At 40.8% G+C, this 23,337-nt stretch overlaps 1 protein-coding gene across 1 annotated transcript in view; it reads left to right on the forward strand.

Moving 5' to 3' along the window:
- The window catches only part of LOC124596265 (dynein axonemal heavy chain 7), a 1,038,560-nt gene that overhangs the window by 901,355 nt on the left and 113,868 nt on the right, over positions 1-23,337 (forward strand). Inside the window, 1 exon segment of the mRNA XM_047135340.1 lies at positions 22,451-22,616. Coding sequence (XP_046991296.1) covers positions 22,451-22,616 — 166 coding nt within the window.

Raw genomic sequence — 23,337 nt, forward strand, 5'->3', positions numbered from 1 at the left:
GAAACTGCCTGGATAGCCCTGAATTTGCCCCCCATCGTAGGTCAGTTATTGCCTCACTGGTTAACACCACATTAGAAGAAGTCACTTTTTTGTCTACCTTATCCTGGTTAAGTTTGTATTATTTCCATAAACTATCTAAGCCTTTCTTCATATCATTAAGTTCCAAGAAACGTTCTTAGGGGTTACCCTATTGGCCACTTTTCTGTCTATTAACTCTTCTTTTTGTTCCTCCAGATTGCTTATATTCAAGGTATCTGAGGTTGCTAGTTTCTCTTGAAAATCTCTTTCCACAGTATTGACCCTAGTGTTGACACCTGCAATTTGTGATTGGACAAAAGGAATTAGCTTATCTTGTTTCTCAATACTCTTCTTCAGTGTGTGCAACCTCTGATTTACAACATCGAAGGTAACATTCCATACACTTTGAAATGATCCTAATTTTTTGGCAAGTTCTGTTTCTACATTGTTACATTTATCTTCATTGTCAAATTCTAATTTTTTTAGTTAAATCCTGAGCATTTACACAAGAGTGTACTAAACCTACTTCTCCCCTTAGGGCTTCATTCTGAGCATTTAATTTTTCACTCAGAATGGCTGAATCAGACTTCTGGTCATCCAACTTAGCACTTTGGTCATCTAATCTAGCATTTAGTTGAGTATTTACTGAGTCTAACTTTAGACTTAGTCCTTTGACTAAATTTGCTACTTCAGTCCAGTCTGGCATGTCCATATTCACTGTCATGGCCATGGCTGGTCCTGAAGTTTTTGCTGTTCTTGATCCATAATTATATTGATCTTAGACCTAGTAATAATCTAAAAGAAAATTCACCACTGAGTACAATAACTGCACTAAAAGTTTATTATTCACTCATCCCCTCAACTTTTAACAAAAAATTATTTTTCAATCATCTGGCATAGAGTTCTAACTGTGTTGGTGAGTGAATGTGTAATCAGCACCAGAGGGCAGCACTAGCACTGGCAGCGTCGGATGTTGGTTTCAGCGTCATCATCGGTGAGCAGATGCGGAGTCAACACTGATGAGCAGCAGCTGGTGCAGTCAGCGTTGGTGACTGGTTACTGCATTGGCGTCGGCATGATGTACGTGGGTGAAGACTGCATACTCTCCACACCTGATCTTCTTAGTCAAAAAGTTGAGGTCTTCTCTCCAGTTTTCTTTGCTATTACTTTCCCACATGTTTTACAGCGTTGCACTCACAACTTTCTTCCAGTTGTTTATTGGACTCAATATGATTTCTGGAAAGAGTTCTTGCATCTTGTTAGGCCTGGTTGCTATGGCAACACCTCAGGTCCTGTCACTTAGGTTGCCACATTCTAATGTTTTCGGAGGATAAGAAACAGTGTGGTATTGGGTTGCAAGGCACACATGTCTCTCAATTCACTTAACTTGCACATTGTGTGTAGCCAATCGTCTTCTTTGGGTAATCAGCTATGTCAATCTCCCACAAGTTTCTTCTCCGAAGACTATCGCTGGTTAAGGGAATTTATTAAAATACTTCTCTATCCTTGATATAATTCTGGTACTCGTATAATACTTTTCAGTTCCATCACTTTATATTTTCAACTTTCACAGATAATAACTTCTGCAAGCTAACTTATTCCTTACATGTTAGCCCCATTTGCACATATTCAAATAGCATATATGTGTCTTGTTTCATTTATAGCCAAGATATGAAATAATTTAAAAGTCTCTAGTCTCAAGCAAGTCCAATGCGTGGAAGTGCATAGCACTCTATATTCAACTGTTCAATAGTCATTTCTACAATCACCACAGACACTAACACATCAATGAATATGACACAATTATTCGCTGAGTTCTCTTCACGTCTTCAGTAGTGCTGTGCAGCAAACACGTGTCGTCGTGAGTGATTCCCCCTCTTACAGTTTTCTTATAACAAACTTCTAACCTGCACATGAAACACGTGGATTGGTAGAAACGTTCTCACTCTCCCACACTAGTACCTAAAATATTGGGTGTTCGAGATGGTTGAAGGCCTAGTGTTTCTAGAATTTACTCCAAAATTGTCGAGGCACTACAAGCTTACCCATTGGCTTCTTAACAGTGACCAGGGTGTAGCCCATTCACTGGAAGAAATAAGCCGAATGAATTGAGTAATGTCAAACAGTCTAATTCAGCCTTGACAGAGTTGCACAATGTGACAGGCACCTGTCGCACCAGGAAGGGGGGGGGGGGGGGGAGGGAGGGGGGGGCAAAAAATTGAGTGGGTGTACTCTTTCATGGTAATGTGGGCTTGAAAACTGGTAGCACAACCTTGCCCAGGAAGAGAGAGATGAAAAATCAGGATAGAGGGACTCTGATCTGACATTAAATTTAAATCTTCGGCAACGGAGAAACTGAAAGCATTAAATGGATCTAACCCCAATCTAACCCCAACAGATCTACGGTATGGGAATGATCCACAACATGGAAGGTGAGAGGGCAAACAACAGATCTGTTAGAGACAGGAATGGAGAAGTGACCTAGGATCAGAATCTGCTGTTTACTATAGCTAACCAACTTCTGTGAAGTCTGTGTGAGGGGAGGGCAGCCAAGGTTGTGATTTTACTAAAGTCACTGCAGCTCCTGTTGTGACAAATCAAGCTGGGATAATTTTATTTCCCCTCTTGTTTTGTCATCTGCCTACTTAAATATGTATTTTTTTTCAATTTTAACTAATTAGCATTAACATAAGTGAATATAATCAGCATTTTGATAAAAGAGAAAGACTGGCCCTCAGTTTTAAAGAATATAGCACCAGATCAAATTTTGTGCATAGTTTTACATATGTAACTGATTTTCTAATTTATTTTGACTATTCCTAGTTAGTATCTTTTGTTATAGGGTGAAGTCAGAAATTGTTTCATAACTTAAATTCTATTGTTGACTTGTAAACAACAAATAAATTCTGTAATTATTATAAACATCTTAAAGTATCTATTTAGCTCTCTTCAAAAACTTGTTAACAAAGCCAGCCCTTAATTAATTCTAAAGTAATTAATAGTTTTGTCAAAAGTATTGTTTGCATACTTATATTTGTTAATTTCATGATTTAAACAAATAATTCGGCCTAATTCTTGCAGTAGAAGAAACTGTTAAAAAGAATCAATTTTTCGATGTATTCAGTTAATTTAAGGAGTTAAATTTAATTGTAATTTCTGTAAATTTAACTTTGGACAATGTGTAGTTTCAGTACCTATTATTGTGATTATATATATAAGGGCCTGATTTTTGGTCATGAGTCAGTCAGTCCACGGCCGAGTTTCAGACAAGTAACCTGTGCAGGTTAGAACAACAACAATGCTTGAACTTAACAGTGTAATAAGTGTCAAACAATTAGGCCATGTGCAAAAACAATGACAGTGACTGATTCCATACATGCCTGTTTATTCTTCAAAAACTGTAAATTAGGTGGTTATGCTATTACTGCTCGTAGATGTTCAGCAGTAAACTATTGTAGCAATCTGTGGATGGTTCACCTGCTAACTGTTAATGAAGCTTATCTACAGTTAAACAATAGTGTACTGACCATATAAAGGTGTATATGGGGGGATTTGTGAAAAAGTGAAAGTAAAAGACAATGAAACGCAATTGTGTATATGTCAGCTCAATTATTTAACATAGTCAGTGTCCAAATTACAAACCCCATTTTTCAGCCAGTGCAACAACGCAGTATGTTGACACTGAGGGCAACAAATGATCAATGAAATAAATAAAGCAGGTGGAACCGCTACATGTGGTGTCCTGGTGGGTGAGGCGTATTATACGTAACCACAATAAGCAAGGACTTGCGAAGTTTGAAAAGTCAAATCAAGGGCAGTTTACAGTGTAGTGATGCTACAGCCAATCGGTACTGAAGTTTCATAACAAAGAAAGATAAGCCGCCAATCAGTGAGTGGGTTCTATGGAAGCAGCCATTGAGTACAGGAGCAGCCAATCAGCATGCAGGTGGATCCGCTACACTGTGTGCACTTGCCTTTTTAGCAGTTTATTAAGCACACGTAAGTCAATAAACATTTTGTTCAGGAAACAGTCATTGTAGAGTTACAGTTTATGACCATCAATACTACTGTTTCCACCATGTTTGAAGAGGGGTTACACACTGATGAAATGTGGCCTTGTTTTCAACACTTGTTGCAAACTGCACAACACTTAGAGCACACAGCATGCTTATGTTGAACGAAGAACTACAAGCAATACAGAAGAGAGCCACAGGGCCACTGTTGTGATACAGCCTTTTGCTGCTGTGGCCATAACTGACACTGCCCCATGCAATGCTGAGTTGAAGGTTGTATCACTGCAGTGGGTTCCTTATCATCCGAAACAGTTGCAGTCTACCTATCAGGGGTTAACTGAATAACCTCTATTACCTCCACTCACGTAGCAATCTGATCGCTTGAGGTCCAAAACACTTCAAAGGACTGTGCTATGATGAGCACATCTGCAAGTGTCAGATTCTGACATTGTAGTGTTTTTTCACAGACTTCCCTATCTAGGGCCACATGAATAACAACATCAGGCACTATGTGGTCATGTAGGATTTGTGATGGGTACTAGTGACAAATTTACAATGGCTCAGCACATATAATTCTGCAGCCCAGGCTTTGTAAGATAGGTTTGGGTGTTTCTGACTACGGCAAAATTCTATGTGTTGCAGTGACATGAGTTCTGTCACAGTGATAGGTTGAGAGAAGCTAGCACATTTCATCAAATGCTAAGATGGCTGCTTCTTGCAGAGGCACAAGTTGGCACAACAACTGATACATTTGGTGAAAGTCAGGAAAGAAAGAAAGCTCCATGCAGGTTTGCATCATACATGCTAAAAACTTGGATATGTTGGCATAATCATGTCTTTTAGGAGACACAATCTTCAGCCAATTCGAGGTATGGCAGAAAGGGGAATGGTTTCACTGAGACACCTGGTGTTGTTCCACAGCAGCTTGCTGCTGGGCCATGATACATTGAAGTATCTATTCTATGAAATATTTATCGGGTGACTTAACACTGACACCAACACACAGAGGAAACGTAGCCCTCACTCGTTGCCAACTTGGTACTTTATAGAACGACATGTAAGATACAAGTTGTGCATAGCACTGAACACATTGACTGAACAACAGTAATACAGTGTAAAGAATAGGCTGACAACTCATTTGTGATCACTTAAATAATGCTGATTCTTTGGTGGCTCACCAGAGTGCACAAGGGGGCTGACCCAGGTGACTCTATAAGCAGGCCTGTGAACTATATGGACACATGCTTTCCGAAATTACACATGTCATGAGCGAAAGAGCATCATCTACCCTACCCCTGTGACCATCCCTGCTGTAAGACTTGCCCTATGCACCCTCCTACCACCAACTATACCACCCTGTAACTGCCAAAATGTATACTGTCAAAGGTAGAGCCACCATTTCATGTACCAGTTGTTATGTAAATATCGTTCGCCCTTCCTCATGGGACGACCAAGTTATCAGTTAAGATGAATGGGCATTGTTGTTGTTGTTGTGGTCTTCAGTCCTGAGACTGGTTTGATGCAGCTCTCCATGCTACTCTATCCTGTGCAAGCTTCTTCATCTCCCAGTACCTACTGCAACCTACATCCTTCTGAATCTGCTTAGTGTATTCATCTCTTGGTCTCCCCCTACGATTTTTACCCTCCACGCTGCCCTCCAATACTAAATTGGTGACCCCTTGATGTCTCACAACATGTCCTACCAACCGATCCCTTCTTCTGGTCAAGTTGTGCCACAAACTTCTCTTCTCCCCGATCCTATTCAATACTTCCTCATTAGTTATGTGATCTACCCATCTAATGTTCAGCATTCTTCTGTAGCACCACATTTCAAAAGCTTCTATTCTCTTCTTGTCCAAACTATTTACCGTCCATGTTTCCTTCCATACATGGCTACACTCCATACAAATACTTTCAGAAATGACTTCCTGACACTTAAATCTATACTCGATGTTAACAAATTTCTCTTCTTCAGAAAGGCTTTCCTTGCCATTGCCAGCCTACATTTTATATCCTCTCTACTTCGACCATCATCAGTTATTTTGCTCCCCAAATAGCAAAACTCCTTTACTACTTTAAGTGCCTCATTTCCCAATCTAATACCCTCAACATCACCCGACTTAATTCGACTACATTCCGTTATCCTCGTTTTGCTTTTGTTGATGTTCATCTTATATCCTCCCTTCAAGACACCATCCATTCCGTTCAACTGCTCTTCCAAGTCCATTGCTGTCTCTGACAGAATTACAATGTCATCGGCGAACCTCAAAGTTTTTATTTCTTCTCCATGCATTTTAATACCTACTCCGAATTTTTCTTTTGTTTCCTTTACTGCTTGCTCAATATACAGATTGAACAACACGGGGAAAGGCTACAACCCTGTCTTACTCCCTTCCCAACCACTGCTTCCCTTTCTTGTCCCTCGACTCTTTATAACTGCCATCTGGTTTCTGTACAACTTGTAAATAGCCTTTCGCTCCCTGTATTTTACCCCTGCCACCTTTAGAATTTGAAAGAGAGTATTCCAGTCAACATTGTCAAAAGCTTTCTCTAAGTCTACAAATGCTAGAAACGTAGGTTTGCCTTTCCTTAATCTTTCTTCTAAGATAAGTCGTAAGGTCAGTATTGTCTCACGTGTTCCAGTATTTCTACGGAATCCGAACTGATCTTCCCCAAGGTCGGCTTCTACTAGTTTTTCCATTCGTCTGTAAAGAATTCGAGTTAGTATTTTGCAGCTGTGACTTATTAAACTGATTGTTTGGTAATTTTCACATCTGTCAACACCTGCTTTCTTTGGGATTGGAATTATTATATTCTTCTTGAAGTCTGAAGGTATTTCGCCTGTTTCATACATCTTGCTCACCAGATGGTAGAGTTTTGTCAGGACTGGCTCTCCCAAGGCCGTCAGTAGTTCCAATGGAATGTTGTCTACTCTGGGGGCCTTGTTTCGACTCAGGTCTTTCAGTGCTCTGTCAAACTCTTCACGCAGTATCGTATCTCCCATTTCATCTTCATCTACATCCTCTTCCATTTCGATAATATTGTCCTCAAGTGCATCGCCCTTGTATAGATTCTCTATATACTCCTTCCACCTTTCTGCTTTCCCTTCTTTACTTAGAACTGGGTTTCCATCTGAGCTCTTGATGTTCATACAAGTGGTTCTCTTATCTCCAAAGGTCTCTTTAATTTTCTTGTAGGCAGTATCTATCTTACCCCTAGTGAGATAAGCCTCTACATCCTTACATTTGTCCTCTAGCCATCGCTGCTTAGCCATTTTGCACTTCCTGTCGATCTCATTTTTGAGACGTTTGTACTGCTTTTTGTCTGCTTCATTTACTGCATTTTTATATTTTCTCCTTTCATCAATTAAATTCAATATTTCTTCTGTTACCCAAGGATTTCTACTAGCCCTCGTCTTTTTACCTACTTGATCCTCTGCTGCCTTCACTACTTCATCCCTCAAAGCTACCCATTCTTCTTCTGCTGTATTTCTTTCTCCCATTCCTGTCAGTTGTTCCCTTATGCTCTCCCTGAAACTCTGTACAACCTCTGATTCTTTCAGTTCATCCAGGTCCCATCTCCTTAAATTCCCACCTTTTTGCAGTTTCTTCAGTTTTAATCTACAGGTCATAACCAATAGATTGTGGTCAGAGTCCACATCTGCCCCTGGAAATGTCTTACAATTTAAAACCTGGTTCCTAAATCTCTGTCTTACCATTATATAATCTATCTGATACCTTTTAGTATCTCCAGGGTTCTTCCATGTATACAACCTTCTATCATGATTCTTAAACCAAGTGTTAGCTATGATTAAGTTGTGCTCTGTGCAAAATTCTAGCAGGCGGCTTCCTCTTTCATTTCTTAGCCCCAATGCATATTCACCTACTACGTTTCCTTCTCTCCCTTTTCGTACACTCGAATTCCAGTCACCCATGACTATTAAATTTTCGTCTCCCTTCACTATCTGAATAATTTCTTTTATTTCATCATAGATTTCTTTAATTTCTTCGTCATCTGCTGAGCTAGTTGGCATTTAAACTTGTACTACTGTAGTAGGCATGGGCTTCATGTCTATCTTGGCCACAATAATGCATTCACTATGCTGTTTGTAGTAGCTTACCCGCATTCCTATTTTCCTATTCATTATTAAACGTACTCCTGCATTACCCCTATTTGACTTTGTGTTTATAACCCTGTAGTCACCTGACCAGAAGTCTTGTTCCTCCTGCCACCGAACTTCACTAATTCCCATTATATTTAACTTTAACCTACCCATTTCCCTTTTTAAATTTTCTAACCTACCTGCCCAATTAAGGGATCTGACATTCCACGCTCCGATCCGTAGAACGCCAGTTTTCTTTCTCCTGATAACGACATCCTCTTGAGTAGTCCCCGCCCGGAGATCCGAATGGGGGACTATTTTACCCCCGGAATATTTTACCCAAGAGGATGCCATCATCATTTAATCATACAGTAAAAGCTGCACGCCCTGGGGAAAAATTACGGCAGTAGTTTCCCTTTGCTTTCAGCCGTTCGCAGTACCAGCACAGCAAGGCCGTTTTGGTTATTGTTACAAGGCCAGATCAGTCAATCATCCAGACTGTTGCCCTTGCAACTACTGAAAAGGCTGCCGCCCCTCTTCAGGAACCACATGTTTGTCTGGCCTCTCAACAGATACCCCTATGTTGTGGTTGTACCTATGGTACAGCTATCTGTATCGCTGAGGCACGCAAGCCTCCCCACCAACGGCAAGGTCCATGGTTCATGGGGGGGGCATAGACAAAGGGTATACGCAAGCGACACACAGTATCCTGTTCCAGACTGCACTCTACAACCATACTGTTGTGACCACAGTTCCTGTTACATCACACATGTCATCTGTATTCTTTCCCTGACACAAGTGTCTCAGAATTCTGTAGGTGGGAATTATCATTACAATATGTCAGTTCTTATCACCAACCCCAATGAATCCAAACATCCCACTTTCCAGCAACTCTTTATATACTATTTGTCTAAAATGTTTCACTCTGGTTTCCTCAAGTTATTCTTTGACTTTGTGAGGGGGTTGTTTTTAAACAGTGTGCTATAAGAAAGTTGTTGTTGTCGAGTTATTTTGTATTTACTACTGATTTGCCGAACGAACTTACTCCAAATGAAAGCAGTGCTTCTCATAAAAAACTGTGAGATTTGGAAGAGAAATATCATTTACTTGATAAAGGGAAAGAAGTTTTTGAACTCATTGATACAAGTATGTTGTGCAAAGCTCTTGAAGACAAGTGTGTGCTGCAAAAAATGTCGAGGAAATGTTTCTCTGAAAGTAGAATCCCATGTTGGCCTGGCTGCCCAGTTTAGTTTAATATGCAGTGTTTGTAAGTACAGTTGTAAGTTTCCAAGTTCTGTTTCAATAACTGCAAATAATGGATGCAAGAAAACTGAACTTTATAGTGTAAATATTAGGCTAGTTTATGGATTGTGAGCAATTGGTAAGGGCAAAGCAGCTGGTGATATGCTATGTGGTGTTCTAAATCTTCCAAGTGTACCTTCGAAGTTTGATGCTTACAACTATGTACTAGGAACTGCAGTTGAAGATGTAGCACAGAAGTCAATTCAGGTAGCTGTGGAAGAAGCAGTGAAAGAAAATGATGGCAGTCATGACCTCACAGTATATTTTGATGGCATGTGGCAAAAAAAGGGGTCACACCTCCAACAATGGTGCTGTAACAGCAACTAGTGTTGACACTGGTTCCCTTAACTATCTGAATAATTTCTTTTATCTCTCATACAATTCCTCAATCTCTTCCTCATATGTGTAACTGGTTGGCATATAAACTTGTACTACTGTGGTGGGTGTGGGTTTTGCATCTTGTCTTGGCTACAACAGTGTGTTCACTATGCTGTTCATAGCAACTTATCTACAAGGTGTACAACTTTGCTTCTGCCGTTTTTGCCCAATATTTGAGGCTTTAATGAAACAAATTGGTTACACATGTATCATTCAAAGTATTTTCCATTATTAGCCACTACTTTTTCCCATCTTTTGGGCAGTGTACAAACACCGTGTCGAAAAAATTGTTCGTCTTTTGAAGCAATCCATGAATCGATTCCATTTGTGACTTCTTCATGAGATCAGAAGTGTTGGTCAGCCAGGCCATGCTCCATTGATCGGAACAGGTCATAGTCAGAGGGAGCGATGTCTGGAGAATACAGTGGGTGGGGTAGGACTTCCCATTTTAACATTTTCAACTACGTTTTGACCTCTTTTGCAACATGCGGTTGAGCATTGTCATGCTGCAAAACCACTTCACCATGCCTCTCGCTGTACTGTGGCCATTTGTCTTTTAATGCTCTGCTCAAACACATTAATTGCATTCAATAATGAGCACCTATGACTGTTTCACTTGGTTTTAACACCTCATAGTACATGATGCTGAGCTGGTCCCACCAAATTCAGAGAATGATCTTGGAGCCGTGAATATTCAGTTTGGTCATCGACGTGGAAGCATGGCTGGGATATCCCCATGACTTTTTGCTTTTAGGGTTATTGTAATGAACCCATTTTTTGTCCCCACTCACAATGCGATGCAGAAATCTCTTCCAGTTTTGCCTCTGAAGCAACTGTTCACAAACACACAAACACTGTTCAATGTCTCTTGGTTTCATCTCACACAGGACCCAAGTTCCTCTTTCTGAATCATGCCCATAGTCTTGAGACGTTTTGAAATGGCTTACTGTGTCTGTTCCACTAATCATGCCAATTATTCTTGAGTTTGATGCAAGTCTCCACTCAGCAGTGTCTCCAATTCTGTATCTTCGAAAACATTCTCTCTTCCATCACTATGCCAATGTACGACATTAAAATCACCATTCTTGAAGCATTGAAACCACTCACGACACATTCTTTCACTAGTAGGGTCCTTACCGTACGTACTTGAGAGCATTCGATGAGACTCAGCTGCTGTTTTCTTCTTATAGAAACAAAACAGCAACACCTCCTGCAAATGACGAGATTTGGCTCGTAAACTGACATTTTCAATCAAGAACAACTTTATGATGCAGACACAAATTGACTAATGTTTGAATGAGGTTTCATTGACCAAGGTCCAAGCTAACTGCCTGACATCTGCAAGCTGTATCTTTCGACCGCTACTTACCGTTGTCACCACCTATCGACAAATGGCAGAAGCATACTTGTACACCTTTTACATTCCTACATTTTTAGTCATTATTAAACCTACTTGTGCATTACATCTATTTGATTTTGTATTTATAACCCTGTGTTTACCTGACCAGAAGTCATGTTCCTCCTGCGACCGAACTTCGCTAATTCCCACTATACCTACCTCTAACGTACCCATTTGCTTTTTTAAACTTTCTGACCTTGCCCAATTAAGGGATCTGACATTCCACATTCCAATTGGTAGAACACTGGTTTTGTTTCTCCTGATAATAAAATCCTCCTGAGTACTCCTGACCTGGAGATCCAAATGGGGGTCTATTTTACCTCCAGAATATTTTGCCCAAGAAGTGCCATCATCATTAAACCATACAGTAGAGCTGCATGCTCTCAGAAAAAATTATGGCTGTAGTTCCCCTTACTTCCAGCCATTTGCAGTACCAGCACAGCAATGCTGGTTTGGTTGATGTTACAAGACCAGATCAGTCAATCATCCAGCCAGTTGCCCCTGCAACTACTGAAAATGCTACTGCCCCTCTTCAGGAACCACACGTTTGTCTGACCTCTCAACAGATACCCATTCATTGTGCTTGCACCTATGGTATGGCTATCTGTATTGCTGCAGCAAGCAAGCCTCCACACCAACAGCAAGGTCCATGGTACATATGTGGAGGAGATGGGGGGGGGGGGGGGGGGGGGAAATCTCAGGTTATACAAACATACTAACACTACACAGAAATACCTTTCAGGCAATCCTCACTGTCACATGATATATCACTGGGCTCTGCCTTAGCACTCTTCCTTCTTCTAGTATACATTAATAATCTGCCCTCATGTATTAATAACCTCTTCTCATGTGTAAAGAAAACAGAAGCAATACTATTTGCAGAAGACACCACTCTGCTTATTGAAGTTGAAAATAATAAAGATCCTATCACTGCTACAGGTGTCATAACAGATGAAGTTTCACAATGGCTCTATAGGAACAGGCTTGTCTTAAACTCTCAAAAAACTGATACTCTACACTTTCAGCCCCAGCAAATGATTATACCAAAAGACAGAAATTGACATGAATAACCAAGAAATTCAGAATGCCACCCTGACAAAATCTGTAGGCCTTTGCCTGCAAGAAAATCTAAAATGGAACTCTCACATAACATCCTTAAACTCCCAACTGTCTAAACTAACATATGTAATCAGAATACTATCCAGCAATGCAACTCTTGAAACTGTAAAAACTGTGTATTTTTCTTGGATACATTTGATTTTAAGATATGGTGTTATCTTTCAGGGAAATTCTTCTCCTGACGCAACAACATTCAGGAAGCAAAAGAGAATAATCCAAATAATAAGATAAGCAAATGATAGTTCATGTAAACCTTTAAGAAAAGATTGAAATATTCTCCTGCTTCCCTGGGTTTATATCCCAGCAATTGTGCTCTTTGCAAAAAAGGGATTGTGATGAAGAAAGACACTCTCTCTATCCAAAATAATGCTGTATATGAACACCATATCAGATTATTCCAGCACAAGTCTATCTTAAAGTGTGTTTATTGCTCTGGTGAAACAGTCTATAATAAGATGGCAGAAATTATTAAGAATACCAAATGCATAAATGCATTAAATAAGCTGCTAAAATCTTTTCATTAAGGAATTATTTTTTTAGTGTGATTGTTCTATAAGATATGTCCTACATCTGAAATATATTGTATGTATATAATTTTTTCTGGAGCAATAAATAAATAAATAAATATCACACATCAAAAAAAGTTTTGCATTGCCTCAGTTTGGGGAGTTCCGAAACATGTACAGAAAATTGGAAAAGAGATCAACATAAACATCATTTCCGCCCTTTTTGTTGCTCATGAAAACCACACATTGCATGTTGAACCATCATACAGTGAGACCGTCAGAGGTGGTGTCCAGATTGCTGTACACTCCGGTACCTCTAATACGCAGTAGCACATCCTCTTGCATAGATGCATGTCTGTATTCATCATGGCATACTATCCACAAGTTCATCAAGGCACCGTTGGTCCAGACTGTCCCACTCCTCAACGGCGATTCGGCATAGATCCCTCAGAGTGGTTTGTGGGTCATATCATCCATAAACTGGCCATTCTAGTCGAGTGATATCATTATCCTGAATAAAGTCATTCACAAAATGTGCACGATGGGGGCACAAATTGTCATCTATGAAGACGAATGCCTCACCAATAATCTGCCGGTATGGTTGCACTATCTGTCGGAGGATGCCCTTCATGTATTGTACAGCTGTTACAGTGCCTTCCATGACCACCAGCCCCACATGATATCGCCTCAAAACAGCAGGGAACCTCCACCTTGCTGCACTCACTGGACAGTGTGTTTCAGGTGTTCAGCCTGGCCGGGTTGCCTCCAAACACATCTCTGATGATTGTCTGGTTGAAGGCATATGCAACACTCATTGGTGAAGAGAACATGATATCAATCCTGAGCAGTCCGTTCGGCATGTTGTTGGACCTATCTGTACCACACTGCACGGTGTCATGGTTGGAAAGTTGGACCTTGCCATGGACATCAGATGTGATGTTGCGCATCATGCATCCTATTGCGCACAGTTTGAGTTTTAACACGACATCCTGTGGCTGCACGAAAAGCATTATTCAACATGGTGGCATTGCTGCCAGGGTTCCTCTGAGCCATAATCCATAGGCAGCAGTCATCCACTGCGGTAGTAGCCATTCGGCAGCTTGAGCGAGACATGTCATCTACAGTTTCTGTCTTTCTGTATCTCCTCCATGTCTGAACAACATTGCTTTGGTTCACTCCGAGACACCTAGACACTTCCCTTGCTGAGAGCCCTTCCTGGCACAAAGTAACAATGCGGGCATGATTGAACTGCAGTATTGATCATCTAGGTTGGTTGGTTGGTTGGTTGTTTTGGGGAAGGAGACCAGACAGCGAGGTCATTGGTCTCATCGGATTAGGGAAGGATGGGGAAGGAAGTCGGCCATGCCCTTTCAAAGGAACCATCCCGGCATTTGCCTGGAGCGATTTAGGGAAATCACGGAAAACCTAAATCAGGATGGCCGGACGCGGGATTGAACCATCACCCTCCCGAATGCGAGTCCAGTGTGCTAACCACTGCTGATCATCTAGGCATGGTTGAACTACAGACAACACAAGCTGTGTACTCTTGGTGGAATGACTGGAACTGATTGGCTGTCGAACCCCCTCCATCTAATCGGCCCTGCTCATGCATTGTTGTTTACATCTTTTGTTGGGTTTAGTGACATCTCTAAACAGTCAAAGGGACTGTGTCTGTGATACAGTGTCCACAGTAAACGTCTATCTTCAGGAGTTCTGGGAACTGGGGTGATGCAAAACTTTTTTTGATATGTGTATAATCGTATATTTTGACCTAGAATCTTACTGCATATATTCGAGCTTCAGCTTGTAGCTGGGAAACTGTGTGTCATTGATTCAGCATTAGCTCTCTTGCCTTTAAGGGCCAAAGTGATAAGTATTCTGTATAAAATCACTTACATACAAAAGCAAATAAGGTAGATGAGGGATTGACATCCAGATTAGAGACTATACTCAAGTTGAACCCAAAACATTCTTTAAGTGATAAATCTTATAATATGCAAATTTCTCCATTGTATTTTACTGCTTTGATTGTCCAAGTGTATATAAGTATCAAATATAAAATAAGCCCTCAGAGGTCTCACATGAATCCTGATGTCATACTTCTCAATTGTAGACACAAAGTCAATAGAAGGTGACTTGTTCCCTCAAGTAAAGTTGTAAGCCTATAAATAATAATAATAATAATATTTTAATCAAATAATGATTATATGGAACTTTTTGTGGTGAGAATGTTAGTTAATGTGAGTAATATGAATGGTCATTACAGTAATATACCTCTATTGTGAACCTAAATACACCATGATATGGCTGGCAGCTCAACCATGATTTCTTTTCTTTTCTTTTCTTTTCTTTTCTTTTCTTTCTTTTTCTTTTCTTTTCTTTTCTTTTCTTTTCTTTTCTTTTCTTTTCTTTTCTTTTCTTTTCTTAATTGTTCAAAACACTTACAAAAATGAAAGTGTCTGGTATTAAACTTAGCATTTCCCTAATCGACAATACATGGACATTTATTATCATATTTCAGTATCTGTGATAATTACATGCATCATCTTTCTTAAAACCTCAATAAGTGATTTTAGTTTATTTATTTACTCATTTCACAGTGATGTAGGATTTGGCATCACAATACAATGCAAAATAAGTAACTCTAAATATGTATACATACAGAATACATAAGTATGCTTTATGGAGGATAAAACAGCTAGTTAACTGTGGCCGGCTACTGTGGCCAAGCAGTTCTAGGCACTTCAGTTCAGAACCGCACTGCTGCTGAGGTCGCAGGCTCGAATCCTGCCTCAGGCATGGCTGTGTGTGATGTCCTTAGGTTAGTTAGGTTTAAGTAGTTTTAAGTCTAGGGGTTTATGACTTCAGATGTTAAGTCCCATAGTGCTTAAACCCATTTGAACCATTTTGTGAAGGACCATCCCATCATTTGCCTGAAATGATTAGAAAAACCTAAATCAGGATGATGGTCCTTGTGATACAGTGTTCTTTGCTTTACACAGTTTGCATCAGGTAACTTATAACACATTGTTTTGCACAGCATTACTGCACACATTTGGGACACCTGTAGTAACCAAGTAATACATGAAACCAAGCCAATCCAAGTAACACAAATATGGCTTTATTCATAAATCTCTGAACATGAATGGAAATAAGCCTCTCGTAACTCCACACGTCACAAGACAAAAGAATCATACATACAGTGCAACATACGTGATACACAGAGCAACTGATGTGCGCATTACGAACTAAAACAGACTGAAGGAACATAGTGAACGTGAGCCAATGCTGCTCCACCTGTATTTAGGCATGAGTAACCGGTAGATGTCCGGCACTGTAGCTGGCTTGGCATGCTGAGGGGGGTGGGGGGCTCGATTCCCAGCTGCTTTGGAGATTTTCTCCACTCAGGGACTGGATGTTTGTGTCATCTTCATCATCATCATTTCATACTCATCGACATGCAAGTTGCCGAAGTGGCATTGTCACAAAAGACCTGCACCAGGTGATCAGGTCTACCCTCTGGGAGGCCCTCGCCGCACAACATTTCATTTGACTGGTAGATGGTACAGGGGAGATTGTGCCATGTGCACAGTTCCTACAAGCAGCATCTAGCTGCTGGCCTGCACTGATGCAGTTGGCATTTAATTAAGTGTACATATGCAGCAACACTACATTATGTGCACTCACACTCACATGCACTAGTAACATGATACAACACACCCCTCCTTCATGAGAAGAGGTTGCCCAGGCAACAGAAGAGATGCTGGTACCCAAACAAGAGACACAGCCATTGATCTGGAGCAGAGCTAACAGTGCCAATGGTGGGGCAGGGCAAATTGCTGAATGGCACCAGAGCATAGGGCTGGAATGTGCGAGGATGCGGGCATGCCCATGGTTGGTGGGCCTGCACAGTGCCCAATGACAGCACTGGAGAGAAGGGTGCCATCACCATCTCTGCATCATCATCATCAACAGGAAGGTCTCAGTGTGAAGGAGATGGGGCAAGACCCATTGATGACTATGGCTGAGGCGATGATGGTGAGGGGGCCAGTGGAGATGGCCCAATCGGAACAGCAGATGGACTGGTACCCAGCACCAGGAAGCTGGAACTGCAGGGCACCGCAAGTGCTGGAAGTGGCCAATGGGGCAGGGGCACCTCCACAGCAGGCCATGATAGGCAAGTGGCAGAGGGCTGTGGGATGGTCAGTGGTGATGAGTGCCACACCCGTGAACCACAAGCTTCCAGCAACAAGTGGAGTTGCAACTGAACAAAGTGGTGTGCCATCAGTTGTACAGAAGTCATGAAGATGGCATCCTCAGTGACAGACAACAGTGACTGGTATCCACTTGGACTGGTGAACAAACCCTCTCACCCCCACTGGTGATTCCAGAGCAAAGTGGCCAGATGAACCCAACTGCAGAGGGAGCAGTGCGGGCTGCAGAAGATGGAAGAGTGTGCGTGGCTGCTTTCCCCGTAGCCATGAAGAGATAGGTGCTCAGAAAGCAGCTAAGCTGGCTAAGAATCCACAACCAGGTTTTCATTTGGGACTTGAATATACACACTAGTTGTTCCACCTTGCCATTTGATTGAGGGTGGAATTTTGGAGCCATAACATGACAGATGCTGTGGCAGGAACAAAACAATTGAAAGATTTGATAAATGAACTGGGGCCCATTATCAGATACTAAGGTACAAAGAAAGCCCTCAATAGAAAAAACCCTCAAATACATATGAATTGTTACATCAGCTGACATCAAAGCCCTCCAGAGAATGTAAGGAAACTGTGAAAATGCATGCACAACCAAGAGCCAATAGGATTTCAAGAAGGGACCTGCAAAGTCTACATGAATATGTCCTCATGGCTGGTGTGAAGCGAGCCAGGGGACAGACACCCTTGGAGTTGCCTGGGCACACTGCTCACAAGCTGCATCAATCCCTGACCAAAAAACATGTCTCCTAGCTAACAGTTTAGTGCACAAAACTCCTCATGGTCCTATTGTAGAAGGCATAAAATGTCTTGCTGTAATGTGGTTGGTATGACTGCTTTGGGAGAGAGATCTTCTGTGGACAACAGCAAAACACCATCCCAAACAAGTTCTCAAAAATAAAGAGCAACACCGTAAGGAAAAGTAGTTGTGCAGGGGGTCGAAGCCTGACCCAGTTGTTTATCTGGCCAGCCCTGTTGAATAAATCAAACAACCTGGCGGAGAGCCGGGTTGGCAACAATGGCAGCTGTTATGCATGAGCTCATAATTGGGAAACCTTCAACCATGACCTGCATCTCAATATCAAGATGGAAGCAAAGGAATTCTGTATGATCAAAGCTGGGATCAGGACCCACAGGCAGGCGGTACAAGATGTCTGCATTGACATATTAGATGTAGGTCAAAAATGGTTTTCGTAACTGTAGCAAGACAAGAACAGTACCCAGCATTGTGGGCAAAGTGCTGCTTCGTCAGGCAAGCCAGTGTGACAGTTAAACAAGGAAACTAAAGTATTATGATCAGTAATAAGGTGAAACTTGGAGCCATACAAGAAAACATGAAATTTCTGGAGAGCATAGACTGTGGCAAGAGCGGCTTTATCCACACAAGAGTAATGCTGCTGGGCCGGAGTGAGGGATTTAGAGGTGAAAGGAACAGATTGTTCAGAGCTGTTGGCATATCAGTGTGCTAGAACTGTAATGAAGCCATACTATGAGGTGTCAGTCACCAAAACTGTGTACTGTTTTGCTAAACAAGGAGCCGAGAGGAGTTTGGATTCAATACTTGAAAAGCACATTCAGAATGTAGGCAACAGCAAAAAAGGTCCATTCTTGCATAACAAGGCATGCAACAGGTGGGTTGTTGTGGCCACCTCTGTAATGATGTGGGGCACGTGCACTTGGAGTGCTATGGGACCCTTGATATGTCTAGATACGACTATGACAGGTGACACTTACGTAAGAATCCTGTCTGATCACCTGCATCCGTTCCTGTCATTGTGCATTCCAACAGACTTGGGCAATTCCAACAGAATAATGTGACACCCAACATGTCCAGAATTGCTTCAGAGTGGCAGGAATTTATGGTAGTAGGCTGTCTTCGCTGTATGTGGTTGAACCCCATCCTGCAAGATCCCAAATAAACAGTGGAAGATTGAAAAAACTGAGATTTCACAAGGTTATGTATAAGCCTCTGGACTATAAGACAGAAAAAGAAGTGCACAAACTTTTCAAGTGATCACCATGGAAGAGCCAATAACAGTCATCATCCAAATAATTAATACAACCCAGGACAGGCATAGTCAGTTGCTCTAAAAATCATTGGAAAATAGCAGTGGCATTAGCCACACCAAAAACAAGGCACAAATGTTCATAGAGCCCAAAAAGTATTCAGACCCACAACCTGCCAAGATTTGTTGTGCACAGGAAGCTGCAGATATGCTTCAGGCAAAGAAAAGTACTGGCCTCCACATGTTTTGCCAGTAGTTCCTCCAGGTAGGAGAGGATATGTAACTACGATCAACTGAACATTGACAGTCATACTGAACTCTCCACAGAGATGAAGTTTCTCCAACAACTTCTGAAATGCAGCCAGTGGGGATGACCATTCACTAGTCATAATAGGTTGCACCATCCCTCGAGATTGAATTCTGTCCATTTCTGCTTTCACCTGATCTTTCAGGGCGAGAAGAATAGGACGCTCATGACAAAAGCAAGGCCAAGCCATGGATTTCAAAGAAATATGAGCAGCAAAATTTGTAGCACACCCTAAGGCTTCCCAAAACAAGCCAAAAACTCCTCACAGAGTTTCTACAGTTGAGAATAAGGTACCTTATCAGATACAAGGTGAACCGTGTCAATGATAGAAAATCCAAATGCCAGAAATGTGTCCATCCCAAACAAGTTCTTAACACTGGCACCGGCATCAGCAACCACCAAATATGTAACAGAATGAACCATTGATTTGTAAGAGGTAGATGCTGTAAATTGTCCCATCAGTGCACTGTTCTGTTTGTTAAAACTGACCAGCTTCCTTGTGATTGGTGTCAACGATAGCCAGCCTAAACTCACATAGGTTTGAGAATTCAAAAACATCATTGCAGCACGTGTGTTAATCTGTAGCTGGAGCATTTGGTGAAAAGTACTTAACTCAATAAACAACTTGGGAGAAGGCACAAGCTTTGGAGTCACACAGTTTATGTCCATGTCCATATCCTGAGAAACCTTTGGCGAATGGCACATGGAGGCAATGTGGCCTTTCCTCTGGCAAGCATTACAAATAGTGTAGTGCTTAGGGCATGCCGATTGTTTATGCTTGACAAAACAGAAATGACAAGATGGTAACAGAGAACACTGATGCTGGTGCTGTGACTGCTTGGACCAGCCTTGGTCTGCTTGGCACTGGGCCCACATCTTTCCTACAATGACTGCCTCTTCCTCGTGCAAGCTATCTGTTGTCCTAGTGGGGGGGGGGACACTTTGTGACACAACTGCCACATCACCCCACATTCAATTTGGTCATCCATTGCCTGAGAAGCTTCAAAAAATTATTCCATTTGCAAAACTTCTGACAACAGGCACACTTCCTTGTCCGGAGCTAAACAGATAATTTTGTCAGGTACTACAGAGTCTGCATCAGAGTCACTAAGGGCTCCAGTAATGATTTGACACTTACAGCTAAGGTCATGAAGTTTGGCTGCCCAGATCCTGTATGACTGGTCTGGTTTCTTCTGGCATCAGTAGAATTCAGTTCATGCCACTATGTAATGTATTCATTTTCAATGATAGATGAACTGTAAACTGCAGTTGTGCTCAAAAGTAAGAGCTGCTGGTTCTTGCAAAGGGGCAAGCTGACACAGTAATTGATAACACCTAAGGTGGAAACTACGAGAGAAATAAGGCTTCGCATAAATTCAAGTCTGCCATACCAAAAGCCAAAAATGCTATATGAGTATTTTTTTGTAAGCTTCTCAATTCTCAGTTGAATCATCATACAGAGGAAAAGTGGATGGATAGACCAGTGCAATGATACCCTGTCTTTTAATGAACAGCTGTATCACATTAGTATGCAGATGGTGATTTGATAATGGGAGTCATTTCTGAAACTAGTCACTGCAAGTAAAATAGTTTTAAGGAGGTTACAAATTTTGAAGCTTATTAAAAACTTGAGGCGTACTAGCCTGTTAGTTATAGTAGTTTAGGGAATAATGAAAAATGAAAAAAAGTGTCTGAGTTTTTATACTAAATGTTGTAAGATAGAAAAATAATAGAACACAAAACTCAAACGTTACTAGATACTCAAATTGAAGCTCCAACTGTATATTCATAGTGATCAAAAGAGATGAAATTAAAATAAGATATATGAAGCAGCTGGAACAAGTTGTGATAATAGCATAAACTACTTATTGTAAAGAACTTTTCTCTTATAATTAGATTTTAAAAAGGTGGTGTTGTGAAATGAAGATAAATGCTATGGACAAGAAGGGCACAAAGCATTAGAAGATACAAAAAATAATAAATATATGAGTGAGTAAAAAATAAGTATAGCCTTTGTTAAGAAATTGTTGTATATCTATGCAGTATATGAATAAATAAAAAGTAAGTATAAACTTGTTAAAAACAAGCTGTCTGTCTAGGTAGTTGGACTATGGGAAAGAAGTACTACGAAACATTATGCACGAACAAAACAAAATAAGTATATTGCTATTATAGTCTCTCGAAGTTGGCAGATATGTATGTAAGATATTAAACATACTTGATAAAGAAATCCATTATGTATAGCACTGGTTATGTTACTAGTTAAGCTTAGGTAACTTGTTATGAGAGCATTCGTCTGAGTGGGGGAACATGTGATGTTACATACCACTACAGTAGAGTGATGAGTAACGCTATGACAATGTAACAATTGATGCTCGTGAACTGTAAGTGATATAATTATTCAGTATTTAGGAGAGCACAGGTGTTTTGGAATGTTGCTACGAATTATGGCATATTGTGAGTACACTGCAGGATGCTGCATGTCTTCAAGGTGGGATGGTGTTGCAGTAACTACATGAGATGCAGTATCTGTGTTGCCATCTGTGCACACTCCATGCACTGTCTTCCCAGCTAGGGGTAGTGTGACAAGTCAAGAGTAAAAGAACTCAGGAAAACAATGCTTGGAGTGTTCCATGAAGAAACAGTAGAAGATTGTACAGTTTCAATTCATGTCACTCTTATGTAACATCTGGATAAGATAAGCCATGAGAGTTTTGTGTAGAAGGGTTTACTGTATGATTATAGAAGAATAAATGGAGACTGTTGCTGAAGAAACTGATACTGTTTATTTATGAGAATCAGCAGTATGTTGAAGAACTGCCAAGAAAACAAAGCTGGAATGAATTACACTGGCATAGTCAAGATATAAATATAGTTATGGAGCAGCTGAAAACTATGAGAAGTCAACAGATTCAAAGCAGAGAATGTCAAGGAAACATTGCAATGTATGAACACATCATGAAGTTACACTTCCATAAGCACTTCTTCTACCAATGAAAACAGTGTTATATGATGTGAATGTGATGTGTGACACACAAAACAGAACATGTATTTGTAACAAATAGTTAAATTTTTGTTTTCATTATTTGCAGGATGTGCAGTTTGATGCTCTTCGTTACTTAACTGGAGAATGCAATTATGGGGGCCGTGTTACCGATGACTGGGATCGACGATGTCTCAACACTATTCTTGCCAAGTTTTACTGCAAAGAACTTCTTGAAGAAGATTTTTATCCATTTGACCCAACAGGTACTGGATGTTTTTCAATTTCATTGAGTCACAGATCTAATACCAAACTTTTGCAGCTCAAATTGGTGACCAAAAATTTTCTATTAAAGTGCAGGATGATCCATAACACTTTTGGGGCACATTACCTAGCCTGAAAGTTTTAAGAATAGATCCATGCAATTAGTATCTTCAAAACAGCATCCCGAACCCATAAAAAGTTCTGCAACCTGTGTTGCATAACTCTTTTAGTTCTGATAAATATGGACTATTTTATTGTTACTTTTGCTAGACATAATAACACAGTATTCATTCCAAATCTTTATTTGTATATGGTCTGTGAGCCTGAAAAAATATCAGAGAAAGGCCACATTAGGCATATAACTTGATAGCAGTGTTGTGTTGTTGTGGCCAGTTGGGTGCTGTCAGTCACCCACGTGGTCCAGATTTAATGTAGTGTGGTGCAGCCACAGAGGATAAGATACATAGGCAGTGCAACCATTATTGGCAACTGGCAGGAAGAGGGCTGACAAATCATCATGGAAGAAGACACATGGTGATTGCTGCTCACACAGTCTCTGTGTTACCACGATACAAGCAAACAGTGTGTAGTGTTGATGGTGGTATGCAGTAATTTTGAGCATTGCAGTGAAGTCAGGATGAACAGACTGATCATTGTAGATGCACCACCTGATATTTCATATTAGTTATTACTGTGGCCATCTCTATGATTGATTGATTGATTGATTGATTT

The sequence above is a fragment of the Schistocerca americana genome, chromosome 2 (genome assembly GCF_021461395.2).
Source record: "Schistocerca americana isolate TAMUIC-IGC-003095 chromosome 2, iqSchAmer2.1, whole genome shotgun sequence".
NCBI lineage: Eukaryota > Metazoa > Arthropoda > Insecta > Orthoptera > Acrididae > Schistocerca > Schistocerca americana.